The sequence below is a fragment of the Pollachius pollachius genome (genome assembly GCF_949987615.1).
Source record: "Pollachius pollachius genome assembly, chromosome: 17".
Classification (NCBI taxonomy): Eukaryota; Metazoa; Chordata; class Actinopteri; order Gadiformes; family Gadidae; genus Pollachius; species Pollachius pollachius.
In genome coordinates this window covers 12,609,430-12,625,142 of record NC_136950.1, presented here as the reverse complement: position 1 = coordinate 12,625,142, position 15,713 = coordinate 12,609,430, and the positions used below count along the sequence as shown (strand labels likewise).

Sequence of the window (15,713 nt, the reverse complement as noted above, 5' to 3'; positions counted from 1 at the left end):
AGGGGAACCGTCACGATCGGGTGTTCTCCAGTATAGGAGAGGGCATCTTCATCGTCTGTGACATCGGTTGAGTTTCCTTGAAAAGAATCGCAGAAAAGCTTTGAACATCGATCATGTCATCGATACCGGATTTGTGTTTTACTTATCTCGGACAGACGTGAGCCCTTTCAGTTTCAAAATCTGGAAACACAAAGGGTGCAATGAAAATGTTGTATGTATTCACCTATGAGTCATGAATGATTCATGAATAAGTACCTTGACTTATTCACACTGAGTAAGGGGAAACACAATGATGACCTCATCTCTACACAGATCTCAAATACGGTAATGAATTAAATGTTTCTTGGACATCAAACTCCAAATCCCTTGAGGGACTTATCTTCTTAGCCTAATTCATTTTGGCTGTTTGTTTTGATTGAATTCTCTGTATTTACATTTTCCATTGAGTCATTTCGGTGATGTCCAAAGTGACTCGAAGCATACAATCCAAATCTGAAGTGCTACCAACAGCAATTCCAAGCACTGCATGATTCGGTTTTAAAACAGAAACGAAACAGCTGTCCGGAGTAGCAACAGGAATCTACATACTCAAACATTAAACTTAAATCCACCAAATATCTCCTCTGACATTGTCTCTGACGCAGTGTGCGGCGGTATTCTGGACAATCCCTCTGGGGGGAACATCACCTCCCCGGGGTACCTGGTGTCCAACTACAGCAGCAACCTGAACTGTGAGTGGCTGATCCAGAACCCGCAGCACGTCAACTCCTCCATCGTAGTGGTGCTCCAGGACCTCTACCTGGAACACCACCAGACCTGTGAATCGGACTACCTGGAGTTCCGCCTGGGTGAGTGATGTGAGGGAAGATCACTGGAATGGAACACGTTTTCACCACAATTGTTCTTTGATGTAAGCTGTTGTGAGGTGGGTGCACAGTAGTTATTTGTTATTTTCGGCTGGATTTTGACCGGATTGAAGTTAAAGTTAATAGTTATAAGTTATAGTTAATTATAACTCTCTCCCTCTCTCTCTCTCTCTCTCTCGCTCTTTCTCTCTCCCCCCCCCCCCCCTGCAGGTGACTACAATGGGGAGTTGCTGGCTAAGTTCTGTGGTCAGACCACGCCCGCGGTGCCCATCGTGGTGTTCACCTCCGAGCTGTGGGTCCACTTCCAGACGGACCAGGCCGAGGGAGACCTGGGCTTCAAGGCCCAGTACATGTTCTCTGGTCGGTTCCCAAAGAAGAAACTAAATATACTCAATAAACTCAACCATGGGGAAAACATTGAACATATCAGCCATATTTTCTTTTCTGATTCAATTTAATTGAATTTGCTTTAATAAATGAATGCACATTTTCAAACATATATATATAAATCTACAAAGGCCTATGTAATTATTTTGTATTATTCTATTCTATGTATAATTCTTATTTTGCAACTCTTAGATTGTGGTGGATGGCAGTCCGGAGAGGGAGGTGTGATCTCCAGCCCCAACTACCCTGACCACTACCCGGGCCCCAGTCGCTGTGCCTGGCTTCTCGAGGCCCCTGAGGGCCACACCATCACCGTGAGTTAGCTGTAGACTAAGAGTAGAGTTTATATAATTATTTATGACATATTAAATAGGTCAAATAGACTCTCTCTCTCTCTGTTCTCCCACCCGGGGGAGAACAGGAACCGCGGGGGGTCCCCCGGCATCAGGGCGCCCCCGCACGCACCTAGAAGGGTCGGCATGACGACGGCACGCAGCAAGAAGAAACGAGAGAGAGAGAGAGAGAGAGAGAGAGAGAGAGAGAGAGAGAGAGAGAGAGAGAGAGAGAGAGAGAGAGAGAGAGAGAGAGAGAGAGAGAGAGAGAGAGAGAGAGAGAGAGAGAGAGAGAGAGAGAGAGAGAGAGAGAGTTTTGGATTATGTTGTGACATTGAAAGGCTAGGATTCCTAGTTGGTCTGTTTGTTTGCAAGCTAGCCTGTGTATGTTGTTGAGATATAAAAGTTTTCTGAATGAGCAGCTGTTCATGTTACTGAAAGAGTTATAAAGTTAGACTGATGGATTAATTTATTACAAAATGTCTGTGGTATTTATGCTGATAGAGAATTGACATTCTCCTGCTGACTCGTCCTGATCCGAGCTCAGTTACTTAATCAGTTTTCATAATTCATAAAGCCATCACAAAAAATGCCACAGAGTTGTGTAGGAACACCTCAGTGCTCCTTTGTCTCTTTTCACTAGCATGAACAAGGTTTAAGCATTTGATCTGGACCTTTCTGGTGCTTTTATTCAAACCCTCCTAAAATTGAGGCAGCCAACAATTAAAATATACAATCAAAATGGAGTAGCTACCAAAAAGTGTACAACCTACTTTAAATTAAACAACTAAGGAGAGTGCAGAGCAGCATAGCAAACACAAACACAGGGTCAGTCATTATCATTATGTTTATTATCTATTTGTAATGCTCCCAAGCAGTAACTATCCTACATGTCCAACCATCGCTGTCTGTCCTGTGTCTGTCCTGCGTCTGTCTGCAGCTCACTTTCACCTACTTCAGCCTGGAGGCCCACAGCCAGTGCAGCTGGGACTCGCTCACCATCTTCAACGGCGCCTCCCCCGGCTCGCCCGTCATTGGCCAGTATTGCGGCACCAACTCCCCGGGAACCGTCCAATCAGGATCCAGTAAGATGGCGGTGGTCTTCCTGGGCGACCACAGCGTGTCCAAAGGGGGCTTTGTGGCCTCCTGGACTGAAGACTCCTCAGGTGGGCAGCAGCTGCACTCAGATTTCCGTCTTTATGATGTAGATACTCATGAGTTACAGCACTGTATGAAACGGTTATTGACCACAATATATATTTTTGTTACGGTGAATGACTTTACCTGAATCTCTGATTCATATGAATACCTGGCACTTTCTCCAGGTGTTTGTGTTTAAATTACGTATTTTATTTTTCGGCACTTTTTACAAAACGACAAATGCGATTTGTTTTGATTTTTCTCAGCTTCACTAATAAAAGCCTCACCTCACTTTGTTTAAAAGCATCTGCTAAATGTAAATATAAAGTATACATTGATCAACGATGTGTTTTTCGAGCCACCTAAAGTAACTAATAACAATGTCATGCGATATAATCATGGCCGTGAAATACAAAGTGAGCGATGTCTCTCCTTGCCTACGGGCTCCATGGGCGAGTAATGATGACATTTAGCGATGACATGAAACAAACGCAGAGATAATGAAACCGAACGGATCCACCACTCTGTCGTCCTCGCTGACACCAGGCTGCGGCGGCGTGATGCACGCCGACTCTGGCTCCATCCGCTCCCCTGGCTACCCGCAGAACTTCCCCGCCAACGCAGAGTGCTCCTGGCAGCTGGTGGGCACGAGGGCAGCCACCTGGAGATGAGCTTCCAGGGGGAGTTCCAGATCCCGGACGACAGCGGGACCTGCCAGAGCAGCTACGTTAAGGTATAGGGGCCGGGGAGGGGAAGGGGGGAGGGGAACGGGGGAGGGGGAGCTGGGGAGGAGGGAGGGAAGGGGGTAAAGGATAGCGAAGGTTGGATGGAGGTTGAAGGAGTTACACGTGGGAGGGGAGGGGGGAAGGATAGAGGGGCCGGAGTAGTGATGGAGGGAGGGAGGGAGGGATCAGTGAGGGGAGGGAGCAGTGTGGGAGGGAAGGAGAATTGAGGGAGGGAGAGATGGAATAGTGAGGGGGGGTGTTGAGTTTTGAGGGAGGTGGGTGCAAGGACGGATGCAGCAACAAAGGGAGGGAATAGATATATTGTTATAAAAAATCGATTATTGATTCAGTGAGAGAAATGGGGTATTGTTGGAAACCCATCAAATTTGATTCTATCTCGTGTTATTGTTATTTGAATATTGATCACCCAGATATTAACTGTCTTGTTTTTGTATTGCTTCAGCTATATTTTCTGAACGTCCATCCAGTAAATGTAATTACATTCCAAAGAGAAGATTCCCAAGAGAGTAGGAAGAAGGGTGGGGGTATGTATGGCTGGAGATGAAAGACAACGGGGAGATGGAGCGATTGTAAGACAATTCCCAGGATTGAGGGAACAGAGAATAGGTAGATATTGACAGAGTGGGGCAGATACACCATATAGACAATAGGTAGACGAACATCCTATAAGAAGAATGTGTGAGCTGATAGTTAACATCGTTCTGTGTGCATTATTTTACTGCATGTTGCAGAGTTGTCTAATTATAACAACATGGACACCAGGGACAGAAACTGGGGAATGGAGGGAAGGTAAAAAAGCTAAAGACATGTACATGTTAGAAATGCTAATGTCATAGCAGCAGAGTTGAATGTGGTCGTGGAGTGCATGTCCAGTATATTAATGGCAAGGGAGAGCAGAGAGATTTACAATGAGGCAGTAAAGTTGGACATGGAGAGAACATGTTTACTGCGCTGACCTCAGCGCTTTGTGCCATGTTGCACCCTCAGCAGATAATCCATAAGACCCGCATGGAGTCCACCTCCGTGGGACCGCCATGGTTTATTAACCCCGCTAAATCCAATCACGTTGCACACGTACAAAAATGCACACACATGCCTTAACGCTTTCCACTCTGTCCCTCCCTAATAAACACACATACCTAGCCACACCTTGTACTATATGTATATACTTTATACACTTCTACACTTCTCTTTTTGCAACATACATTTGTATCTTACTGTTATCTTAGCTGTCAGTTTTTTATACACCCTGAGTAAACACTCCTTCTAATTTGTAGGCCTTGAATAATGATGGTCATTTATTTAAGGGACATAACCTGTCTAAATAATAATAATCGACGATCTTATCATGTCATATTCATCCTAATCTCATTAAGGTTCATATTTATATCCGTATTTGTGTTCCTATTCATACTCATATTTATATTCATAGTTATATGAATGCTCATATTAATTATGATTCATATTCATATTCATAAGGTCATTCTTGTCGACGCGGCTGTCTCTATTCATACTTGTGTTAATATTAGTATTCTTAGGCATATTCCTATTCATGTTCATATTCGTTTTTCATATTCATATTCATAATCATGTTCCAATTCTTGTTCATATCCATGTTCACATTCATGTTCATATCCATGTTCACATTCATGTTCATATTCATGTTCATATTCATGTTCATACCCGTGTTGGTATTCGTGTTGATACCCATCCTCCCATGCGTGTGTGTCCTCCCGGCCAGGTGTGGTCCGGCAGCAGCCAGACAGACGAGGCCCTGCTGGCGACGGGGTGTGGCTCCACGGCCCCGGGCCCCATCATCGCCCCCAACAACGTCCTCACCGCCCGCCTCCAGGCCTCCGGCCCCCCGGCCAAGGGCTTCTTCGCCTCCTTCACCTCCAGTAAGGCAGCTGAGGGAGGCTCCCGTGGGCCACAACGTTTCTTTATCGCTCATGTGGTTGAGTGCTTCCGGAATAATCTGTGGAACAAATATCCCAGCGCAAATTCTAAATAGAAGCTGATCATATTTCTAAGTACGTGATGTAGGAGTCGTAGCAATGTTAATGTTAATTCAATAAATACGCATTGTTTACATTACAGTTTGTGGTAAACATTATACGAAAGTACGTGCTGCATTATTGTTGTACACAGGTGTGTAAAGAAACAAGGAATGCTAGATTGTGGGTGTTTTTGCAGTTGGGAATATTTAGCTTTATACAAGGCAATATCATCATTGAACTTATTGATAGTAGTCCTATTCAAAACCAGTATCATAATGTATTATGTCTTTGTGTGTATGTATGTGTGTGTGTGCATATTTATGAATATTGCACATATGATGCATGCATGTATGTATGTTTGAAATCATGCATATAGGTCTTTCTATATAGAGAAGTATTTGACTGGATTCATGTATGCATAAATGCAGTACCTTTTGACACTCCAAAGGGTCAAAAAGACTGCAGAAAGGATCATTGGGACCACACTTCCCTCGATGGACTTTATTTCTGCCCTTTTACAGCGCTGCTGTAAATGGGCAGAGAGAATCATCAGAGACTCCCTCCACCCAGCTCACCCTCTACTCAGAAACAAACAATGCAAATACAGCCTCACACACAGTAAAGTGGACAGTGTCATCACACACACAACAAGATTCCTCAACAGCTTCTTCCCTGCCACAGTGAGACTGTTGGCAAAAACAGAGTAACATCTGAAAAAAAAACAATGTGCAATATCCCTCACCACCCTACCCCCACTTCCTACGTGCAATAACGCTGCTACATGTGGTTTTATAGTATGGTTACACTGCTGAATAGCTAACTACACTGCAGTGTATAATGTGCAATTTGTTCTTATCTCAGTTTCTTAATTTAATATGTATATTTTTAAATCACTATTATCGTGGTGCTCTCTGCAATGCAATGCATAATGTGCAACTTGTCCTTATCTCAATTTGTATTTATTTTTTAATTTTTTTATTATTATTTATTGTGCTTCTCTCTCTCTCTCTGTCTCTTTGTATTAATACTATGACCTTGACTTGGGAAGCCCTGCACAAAGAATTCCTATGTGTTTAGACTGTCTGGTTTATGCACAAATGGCGAATAAAAAACCTTTGACCTTTGAGTACCGCTAACTGCCCTGCCTTCCCTTTGAACAAACCCTCAGGGTGCGGGGCCAGCTTCACAGCCCTCAGCGGCGCGTGGTCTCCCCCAACTACCCGGCCGACTACCCCAACCTCTCCAACTGTAACTACACCATCGCCGCCGGGGAGCGCACCATCATCGTCCTCACCTTCAGGTCCTTCCAAGTGGAAGGTAACCCCAGACACACGTCAATGCCGATGAAACCTAATACTCCATTGGTTCATGTGTTTTAGTCAGTAATTAACACAAACCGAGCTATTGAGATGTAGTTGAAGCAGGTGGTGGAGCTGGTCCCAGTTCTGAATCATTAACTCTTAGTCTCTGGCTGTAAGGTGGATTCATTGGTTTTTTGTTGTTTTATTGAACAGTGTAGTCACCTTTGGTTGGGGCTGGTACGATCCCTGCTTTAGGTAAGAGATCGAGAGCCGGAGAGGGAAAAGAGAGCAAGATTTGAATATAACAAATAGTGAAATGAGCAACCCCAGAAAGAGTCAACCTAAAACAGTGAGTCTCAGAGCATTGGCATTTCTAACAACTAAGACTCAATTATAGCTTAAATCGTACCTGCAACACCTTTAAATATGCATTGGATATATTATTTCTTCCCAGGGATGTTTATGAGTGTCAAAGGTGCCAGAAATTGGCCGATATATATTGGTAGCATAAACAAGCAAAACAAAAGTTAGTTAGGGAATAACTAACTGTATAATGAATATTAACAAGTTCAAAACTCACATTGAACCTGAGCCCTGTCTGTTTATCTGTCTCACCACAAAAGCGATCACAGCCTACCTCTGGTTCTGCTTCTCCCTAGCCCACCCCACCTGCCACCTTTGACGGGCTGAAGATCTACCGGGGCGTGGCCCCCCAGCCAAGGCCCCCTGGCCACCCTCTGTGGCACCACCATCCCAGGACCCTTCTCCACCTTCGGCCCCATGCTGCTCAACTTCTACTCCGACTCCGTCATGTCCGACAACGGCTTCCTGGCCGAGTACCGCGCCTTATGTGAGTGATGTGAATACCGCGCGCTCCCCTGAGTACAGTTTGTAGGTGCGCTTATCAGACACAACTTGGCACTTGACACATTATTCTCGACTCTCTCGCCTCAGGAGGGATGCAGGTGCGTCGCAAACAGACAGAAAGGAAATAATCGTAATAATCTTGCACATCAATCAAACCCTGATTGATGTGGGACATTTGGATCGCTCTCTCTCGTGAATATAAATGAATTGCTCATTGTTCATTTGTCATGAAGCTCAAACTACGGCCTTGAGTCGGTCAATCGACCCCCGGGCTGAAACTGTCTCCATGTGAAGCTATTTGCTTCGTCATCGCTAAAACCAGCGGCGCTGGTTCAAACTCCTCCATACCCCCCCCCCTCCTCCTCCCGTTCGCTACCCGTGGGACTGGGCGGTTTTTCGGGGTGGGGAGCTGTTTACAAGCGGCCGGCAGGGGAATGCGTGGAGTGGTCCGTTCGGCGGGGGGGAATGCCAGGAATGGCAGGACGCTGCGCTTTTGGAACAATCAGAGGGGATTTGACCACGGCGGCCCGATGGAGAGAATAGGCCGCGGCAGTGGATGAAAGGACAAGAGGAAACGGGAGAGAGAGGGTGGAGTTAAAAGAGTGAAACCGTAGCCTACATCATAACAACCTGTGAAGAAAACATGAGTGCATCCCCCCCACCCATCCCCTTCTTTCGGAAAACAAAAATAACCCTAAGAGCAAAATACATGGAGCCTAAATGTAAGCGACAAGACAACACTTAGACGAGATAGCAACTGAAGTGCCATGCAGTTTTTTGGCAAACCAGCCCACACACACACACACACACACACACACACACACACACACACACACACACACACACACACACACACACACACACACACACACACACACACACACACACACACACACACACACACACAAAAACACGCACACTCACATAAACACAAACATGCACATTCAATAACACCCCATTCTGTCTGAAATTGCAGTATCACGGATTGCACCTGATCCAGAACTAACTTTAGCAAGGCTTCTGATCTTATTTCACACTTGTCATGCTTCAAACTGAGCTCATGTAGAGTTGTCACTTGTTCCAAGGGGGCACATGTGCTTGAGAATACAGCCTTGAGGAACACAGTTCTATGAGCTCTGATCATCGCTCATCATCTGATGAGCGATATCATTGCTTTTAGCACCTCTCTTCACCTCTATGTCCCCATCTCATATTCTATCAGAAATTATATGCTTTTCAAATGTTTTAATGTTTTGTTAACCATGTCTTTTTAACCATTGATATTTTCTGTGTGCCTGTGCGTGTGTATGCGTGTATTTGTGTTTACCTGTGTGTATGTGTGTGTGTGTGTGTGTGTGTGCGTGTGTTGACCTTCTACTGTTCCCCAGCATGTGGAGGTTTCTTCAACAGCACATCGGGGACGGTGAGCAGCCCTGCCATCTCCGAGACCAACTACCATCACAACATCAACTGCTCCTACCACATCATGACCAACAGCGACAGAGTCCTCGACCTCAAGTACGGAGAGAGAGAGAGAGAGAGAGAGAGAGAGAGAGAGAGAGAGAGAGAGAGAGAGAGAGAGAGAGAGAGAGAGAGAGAGAGAGAGAGAGAGAGAGAGAGAGAGAGAGAGAGAGAGAGAGAGAGAGAGAGAGAGAGAGAACAAAATGGCCGCCAATTTAAGACATTTTTGCTCACTGCCATTGGCCTAAAGATCTGTCAGCATACGCGTGTTGTTATTATGGGCCTGTTGTTCACCCACACAAACACAGTTTACATGCATGTGTTCAGCCACACTTGTGCCTGAGCGGCAGTTAACATGGTGGATTCCCTCCTAGTGATGCGCGGCTGCCCCTTCCCCCCCAGGTTCAACACCTTCCACCTGGAGGTGTCCTCCAGCTGTCGCTACGACTACGTCTCTGTGTACGACGGCGGCAGCACAGCGGCGCCCCTGCTGGGCAAGTTCTGCGGCATGGCCCTGCCGCCCAACCTGCGCTCCTCCACCAACCAGCTGTACCTCCTGTTCGTCACCGACCAGTCGGTGAACGGGATTGGCTGGCGCGCCACCTACTCCAGGACCCTGGGTGAGGGGGCGGGGCCTATTGTGAACGCCTTGAGAATTGTTGATGTGTAGATTGAATGTATGGTTGTACGGTATTAACTGTATGCTAATTATATGCTTACTTATTTATTACACACTTTTTTCAATACTCAACGATAAGTGGTTATCATTACTTATTTAGACAACAATGTGTGTCAATTTGTATTACTACATTATTTGCTGCAACGTCTGAATTTTTATTGCCGTGTATATGAATCGACGTCTCCAAAAATAAGAAACATAAACAAAAAAAAAAACCTCCTTTGACGGTTGCTTCCTAACAAGAAGGCCAAGATGGTGGTGGTGGTGGAGGAGGTTCTGTTGATATACTCCCCATAAACCCTCCCTGCTCTCCCTCCCTCTGTAGCACACCTCAATTATTCCAACCCCTCAGCCAGCTCACTGCACTCCCCCCGGGCCCCTCTGCCCACACAAAGGATCAGCACAGCCTTCACTTACTGCCCAGGCTATGGCCTAGGGATGGAGGGAGGGAGGGGGGGTTTGATGGAGGGAGGGAAGATAGGAGGGAGGGAGAGGAGGGAGGGGGAGAAGGAGGAAGGGAGGGAGGGTGGGAATGAAAGAGAGGGAGGAGGGAGGGAGGGAGGGAGGGAAGGTGGGATGGAGGGAGGGGGAGAAGGAGGAAGGGAGGGAGGGTGGGAATGAAAGAGAGGGAGGAGGGAGGGAGGGGGAGAGGGAAGGTGGGATGGAGGGCGGGGGAGAAGGAGGTAGGGAGGGAGGGAGGGAGGGTGGGAGAGTGGGAAGGAGGGAGGGAGGGGCTGGGTGTGGTGGTTATGCTGCTGCAGAACATCTCCATCCTGTAGCCTCTGCATGTTACAAAGGTGTGACATCATGTTTCTGGGAGACTGTACACACACATATCGAACCACTGTACTGGGTATCTATGGCGGGTGTTCCTGGGTGTGCCACTGCAACCCTAGACCAGCAACCTCAATGAACAGGCAACTCAACTATGAATACACTGTATTCAAACTGTATTAATATATAATATATATATATTATATATATAAAATATATTAGATAAAATGTACTTTTTATTTGTCTTGCAATCATAGATGGAAACGGCGTAGCACAAATTCAGTTAATCGAGCAAGGCTTTTCAAAGTGGCTTGTGGAAACTACTTTTGTTTGTTTGTTTCACTTCAAGTCGGCCCGCTGTCTTTTAAAATGGCTTAACTTTATATCTTTGTGTTTCCTGTCTCATGCAGGTCCGGCCCACGGTTGCGGCGGTTACCTCTCCATGCCCATGGGCATGTTTGGCTCCCCGGGCACCGACCTGGACAGCCACTACGAGCCGTACCTCAACTGTCTGTGGACCATCGAGATGCCCGTCAACAAGCTCATCAACCTCACCTTTGACTCCTTTGACCTGGAGAACTCTGCCAACTGTCGCTACGACTACATCAAGGTAACGGCAAGAGATTCCGTTTGTGTGTGTGTGTGTGTGTGTGTGTGTGTGTGTGTGTGTGTGTGTGTGTGTGTGTGTGTGTGTGTGCTGTAACTATATATACAATGGACATGTAAAACATGTAAGATCAGACCTTGTGTTCTGCTTTTAGTTTCATGTGATAGAAAGAAAGAATGCTTTTTACAATAGATATAAAGAGAGGATGATAGTTGCAAATGAAAATACTATCATTATTACTTTATCTTTATATCATTATGGTGTTATTTGCATAGTGGTAGTAAAACCAGCACTGTCACTTTCCATCTGCAGCTATCGTTTTTATTGCAAAAAAAATATCTGAAGATTTGTCACAATACATTTATTCATCATCTTTATTTCATTATGTCCCATTCGCTTCACATCTTAACTCAATACACACCTACTCTCTTACTTCTTATGTTATTACTCTCTCTGTGTGCCTTTAAGGTCTATGATGGCGACAACGTGAACGTCCCTCTGGTTGGCTCCTTCTGCGGGAACACCATCCCCATGCCCTTTGTGTCGTCAGGCAACTTCCTGACCATCCTCTTCGTCACTGACAGCAGTGTGCAGAAGAGGGGCTTCAACGCCACCTACAGGGGGGTGGACAGTAAGACACGTCTCATTAAAGTTATGGTTAAAGCCCATCCAGTGGAGCCAGTGGATGGACTCCACTCATGAACAACATTAGGGTTGTTATGCTGCATATTGCTTTTTCTTTCGAGTTGTAATGAATAAGTGTGCACAAAGTAGACCTTCATGTTCAATCAACATTGATATTTGTCCCTTGGCTCCATAACAAAAGTCACTTTGGGTGACCTTTTGGTAGCTGCATGTCCAGAAATCGAGTGCTCTTCACTCTAGTCACGTGAAATCGCAGATGACGGTCAATTAGCTCATGCATCAATCAGTATCTCTTAGCATCATACCCAACCTGCCCATACCCACAGTTGCTGGGAACCTCAATGATGTTTTTTTAGGGTGCATCAATGGCCATTAGTGTAAAATACTCAAACATACATGTACTTTTAGACATCCATAATACTCTAAAAAGGAAATGATGGAGGTACCACAATGCCTCCCCATACACAGGGTTGTGCGGCGGCACGCTGAATGCCACCACGGCCGTCCAGACCATCACCTCGCCGTTCTTCCCCAACGCGTACCCGGCGCAGACCTCCTGCCACTGGATCCTCGACGCCCCGCCCCAGGAGTCGGTCAAGCTGTCCTTCCAGACCTGGACCCTGCAGCCGGGCCAGAGCTGCTCCAGCAACTACCTGGAGATGCAGGACTGGCCGGTGGTGAGCGGCGCACGGGCTCAGGCCTTTCTATCTGGGAAGCATTAGACTTCATTCAAATAAAAAGTATGCAGTGAATTAAAGTGATTGAAGTAAAGAAACAGGGGAAATATCATCATTGTCATTATCCTCCTCCTCTGTTTAATACGAGAGGCCGGGATCAGCTGTTCCAAGATGGATGGCTCTAATACCATTCAACAGCATTTGTTATTGTTTTGGACTCAAAATCCTAACGTCTCCACTGACCTTGTTGCACTAGTTAGTGGGCTATGCTAATTTGTTTTCAAATCTGACCAGATTTCATTTGATTCAAAGAGCAATGAGTTCAATTATGATTTATATTCAGACAAATTCTATCTCTCTCTCTCTCTCCAGGGAGACTACGGCCAGTCCCATAAGTTCTGCGCCGGTGAAAGCCCGGTACCGGACTTCTACAGCTACGGAAGGACCATGAGTCTGCATTTCAAGTCTGACACCTTTATGCCAGGAAATGGCATGAGCTTGACCTATCAGGTGGCAGGTAGGCAGGGTGCTAAGAACTATTAGAAACGATGACATCAGCCACGAGTAAAACGCAGGTTTACAATGCTTTAGATTCAGAAGGGACAGTATTTGTATCATGTCTAGATATACAGTTGGTACTTATTTTGTTATTTGATTGGTTATGAGTTGCCAGGGGTTTCCTTGTTGAAAACCTGAACCTTTAGCATCCCTCCCTTAACATACCGTGGTGGAATTATTGAAAATACTAGAGTATGCAAGAATACGCATGCACATAAGATTAGAATAAGGATAAATCTACAAAATATATATAGGCATATATATACACAGTATGATTAGTAGATCTGCAAACACAATAAGTGAATACATTTGTTTTACTAAAGTTGTGCAGATCAAAATTCGTGAGTCGAGCTCTTGTATACCTGCGTGTGTGTGTAACTCCTCGCTGCTACCCGATAAGAGACAGCACACTGTATTCCCCCTCCCCTCCCCAAGGCTGCAGCCGCACCTACCAGCAGGCCTACGGCTACCTGAAGAGCCCTGGCTGGCCCGAAGTCTACCCTCACAACACAGACTGCACCGTGGTGCTCATGGCTCCGCAGGGCAGCTCCATCTCCCTGTTCTTCAACAGCTTCGACATAGAGAGCCACCCCCTCTGCGCCTATGACTACCTGGAGGTGAGCTGGCCCCGGTGGCGACTGTATGCGCACAAACGTCGCCATGGCAGCGACATGATGATTCACGGTTTATGAAGGAGGAGGAGGAACGAGGCCCTGACCTCCCTGGGGTCACTAAAGAGCCCATGGCACCCGTCATTAAGACTAGGGGTGCTAAGCACGGTGTCCTTGTCCAATTCCTAAACCGGGATCTTTGTACCACCATGGTCTCCCCTAAACCTCCCCTGGTGTCTAATTTGACAGCATCATTACTCACCTCTCCACTGGTGGTGGATGTGGTGTGCTGTCACCACTCCACACGCACACCCACGTGCACCCACCATCACCCACACACACAAACACAGCGTCTTGAGAAGTACTTCACTCTATTTCACTGTGTCTTGTGGTTCTGCCCTGATGTCTGGGTTAGGTCCGTAACGGCTCCACGGCCACCAGCCCTCCCTTGGGGAAGTTCTGCGGCTCCGGGCTGCCCGCCCCCGTGTTCCCCGGCACCAACGCGCTCTACCTGCGCTTCAAGAGCGACTACGGCACTGTGCGGGACGGCTACGAGGCCACGTGGACCTCCTCCCCGCAAGGTGGCGCCGTCTTTTGTGATATTTTATACGTTTACTATCAATATATGACATGAATGTGGCTTAATGAGTTCACTTCTGGATGTCTGAGCAACAATGAGCGAATCTTTTGGCCATGTACACTGTTGCGTTTGTATTTATTTAGTTCCCGATGTTAGCTAGTGCAGGGGTCTGAGACAGATATATTGTTTTTTGCGTTTACAAAGGTACCCACAGGTACGCTCACTGGTAGTCCTTCCCTAAACCTTGGTCTTGTTAATGCTGATCCATATAAATGTTTTTTTCCAATGTAGTCTGGTTAAAGTGCTCTGGGCTCTTGGTACTGTTATAAATACATAGGTGTCATTCCGGCTGAAAGCACACTAAAAGAGAAAGGAAGGTTGCGTGAAGGCATCGACCAAATAATAAGCCAATCAAGACTTGCGTAACATATACCTGGCCTGTCTCTGGGCAGGTTGCGGCGGCACTCTGTACGGGGACCACGGCTCGATGGCCAGCCCCAACTACCCGGGAACCTATCCCAACGGGACGCACTGCGAGTGGGGCATCCGGGCCCCCAGGGGCCGCGTGGTCACCGTCACCTTCGCCCAGTTCAGCATCGACGACCCCGGAGACTGCCAGAACAACTTTCTGAAGCTCTACGACGGCCCAGACAGCACGACGGCCCCCGTGGGCCCCTACTGCGGACCGGTGAGTGGACTAGCCCCTCACAGAGACACTGTGTATTAGGAGAACACTGGACTAAAGAGGGCTGTTTTAGGATGCTGTTACGGTGAAATGTGACAGAGTGTGAGGCCCTCAGTTCAGAATTTCATCTTACAAGGGAACTTTTTTTTTACTTACCAGTGCAGCCGTCAAACACTGGTAATCGTGTTCAGTGTTTCTGATGGGCTGAGAGACCTCCCCAAACAGAGTTCTGTGGTCCCGAGATTCCGCTTTGTTAATGTTTGGCTAATCTCTGAACTTTGAAAGTCGGATTTGCAAGACTAGCATTTGGCTGCTTCTGAAATATATTCCAGACTTTTTCAGTAAAAAGTCCCACATTATTCCGAGTGCTTTGGTTGTGTTTAGTGTAACCTACGTGTGCTCCACAGTAAAGAGTCCCCCTGTCTTCCTCCTCAGGAGACCAACATCGCTCCGTTCACCGCCTCCTCCCATCTCGTCTACATCGTGTTCCAGGCGCAGTCCAGCGTCCTGCCCTCGGGATTCCGACTCACTTGGAGCAGCTGAGAGGAGAATTCATGATACACACACACACACACACACACACACACACACACACACACACACACACACACACACACACACACACACACACACACACACACACACACACACACACAGCTGTTTACAGTTTAATTAATCTCAAACACATTTTTCGCAATTGTTCTGCTTCAAAATCAATGTAAATAAATATTTTTTTAAATCAACGTCATCAGAAAATAGTTTAATGAACAGCTATATTTTTTTAATCAGTTTTTGTACAA

General features: G+C 46.4%; 1 protein-coding gene across 1 annotated transcript in view; it reads left to right on the top strand.

Annotated features, from left to right (window-relative positions):
• The window catches only part of cubn (cubilin (intrinsic factor-cobalamin receptor)), a gene marked incomplete at both ends in the record, with an annotated part of 59,820 nt that extends 44,364 nt beyond the window's left edge, over positions 1 to 15,456 (top strand). Inside the window, 22 exon segments of the mRNA XM_079755222.1 lie at positions 645 to 848; positions 1,077 to 1,226; positions 1,446 to 1,567; positions 2,526 to 2,751; positions 3,272 to 3,364; positions 3,367 to 3,458; positions 5,213 to 5,369; positions 6,637 to 6,666; positions 6,669 to 6,785; positions 7,429 to 7,442; positions 7,444 to 7,479; positions 7,481 to 7,619; positions 9,025 to 9,154; positions 9,500 to 9,717; positions 10,961 to 11,160; positions 11,626 to 11,788; positions 12,271 to 12,479; positions 12,852 to 12,996; positions 13,473 to 13,654; positions 14,064 to 14,229; positions 14,681 to 14,916; positions 15,349 to 15,456. Coding sequence (XP_079611348.1) covers positions 645 to 848; positions 1,077 to 1,226; positions 1,446 to 1,567; positions 2,526 to 2,751; positions 3,272 to 3,364; positions 3,367 to 3,458; positions 5,213 to 5,369; positions 6,637 to 6,666; positions 6,669 to 6,785; positions 7,429 to 7,442; positions 7,444 to 7,479; positions 7,481 to 7,619; positions 9,025 to 9,154; positions 9,500 to 9,717; positions 10,961 to 11,160; positions 11,626 to 11,788; positions 12,271 to 12,479; positions 12,852 to 12,996; positions 13,473 to 13,654; positions 14,064 to 14,229; positions 14,681 to 14,916; positions 15,349 to 15,456 — 3,137 coding nt within the window.
• Positions 15,457 to 15,713: the final 257 nt, after the last annotated feature.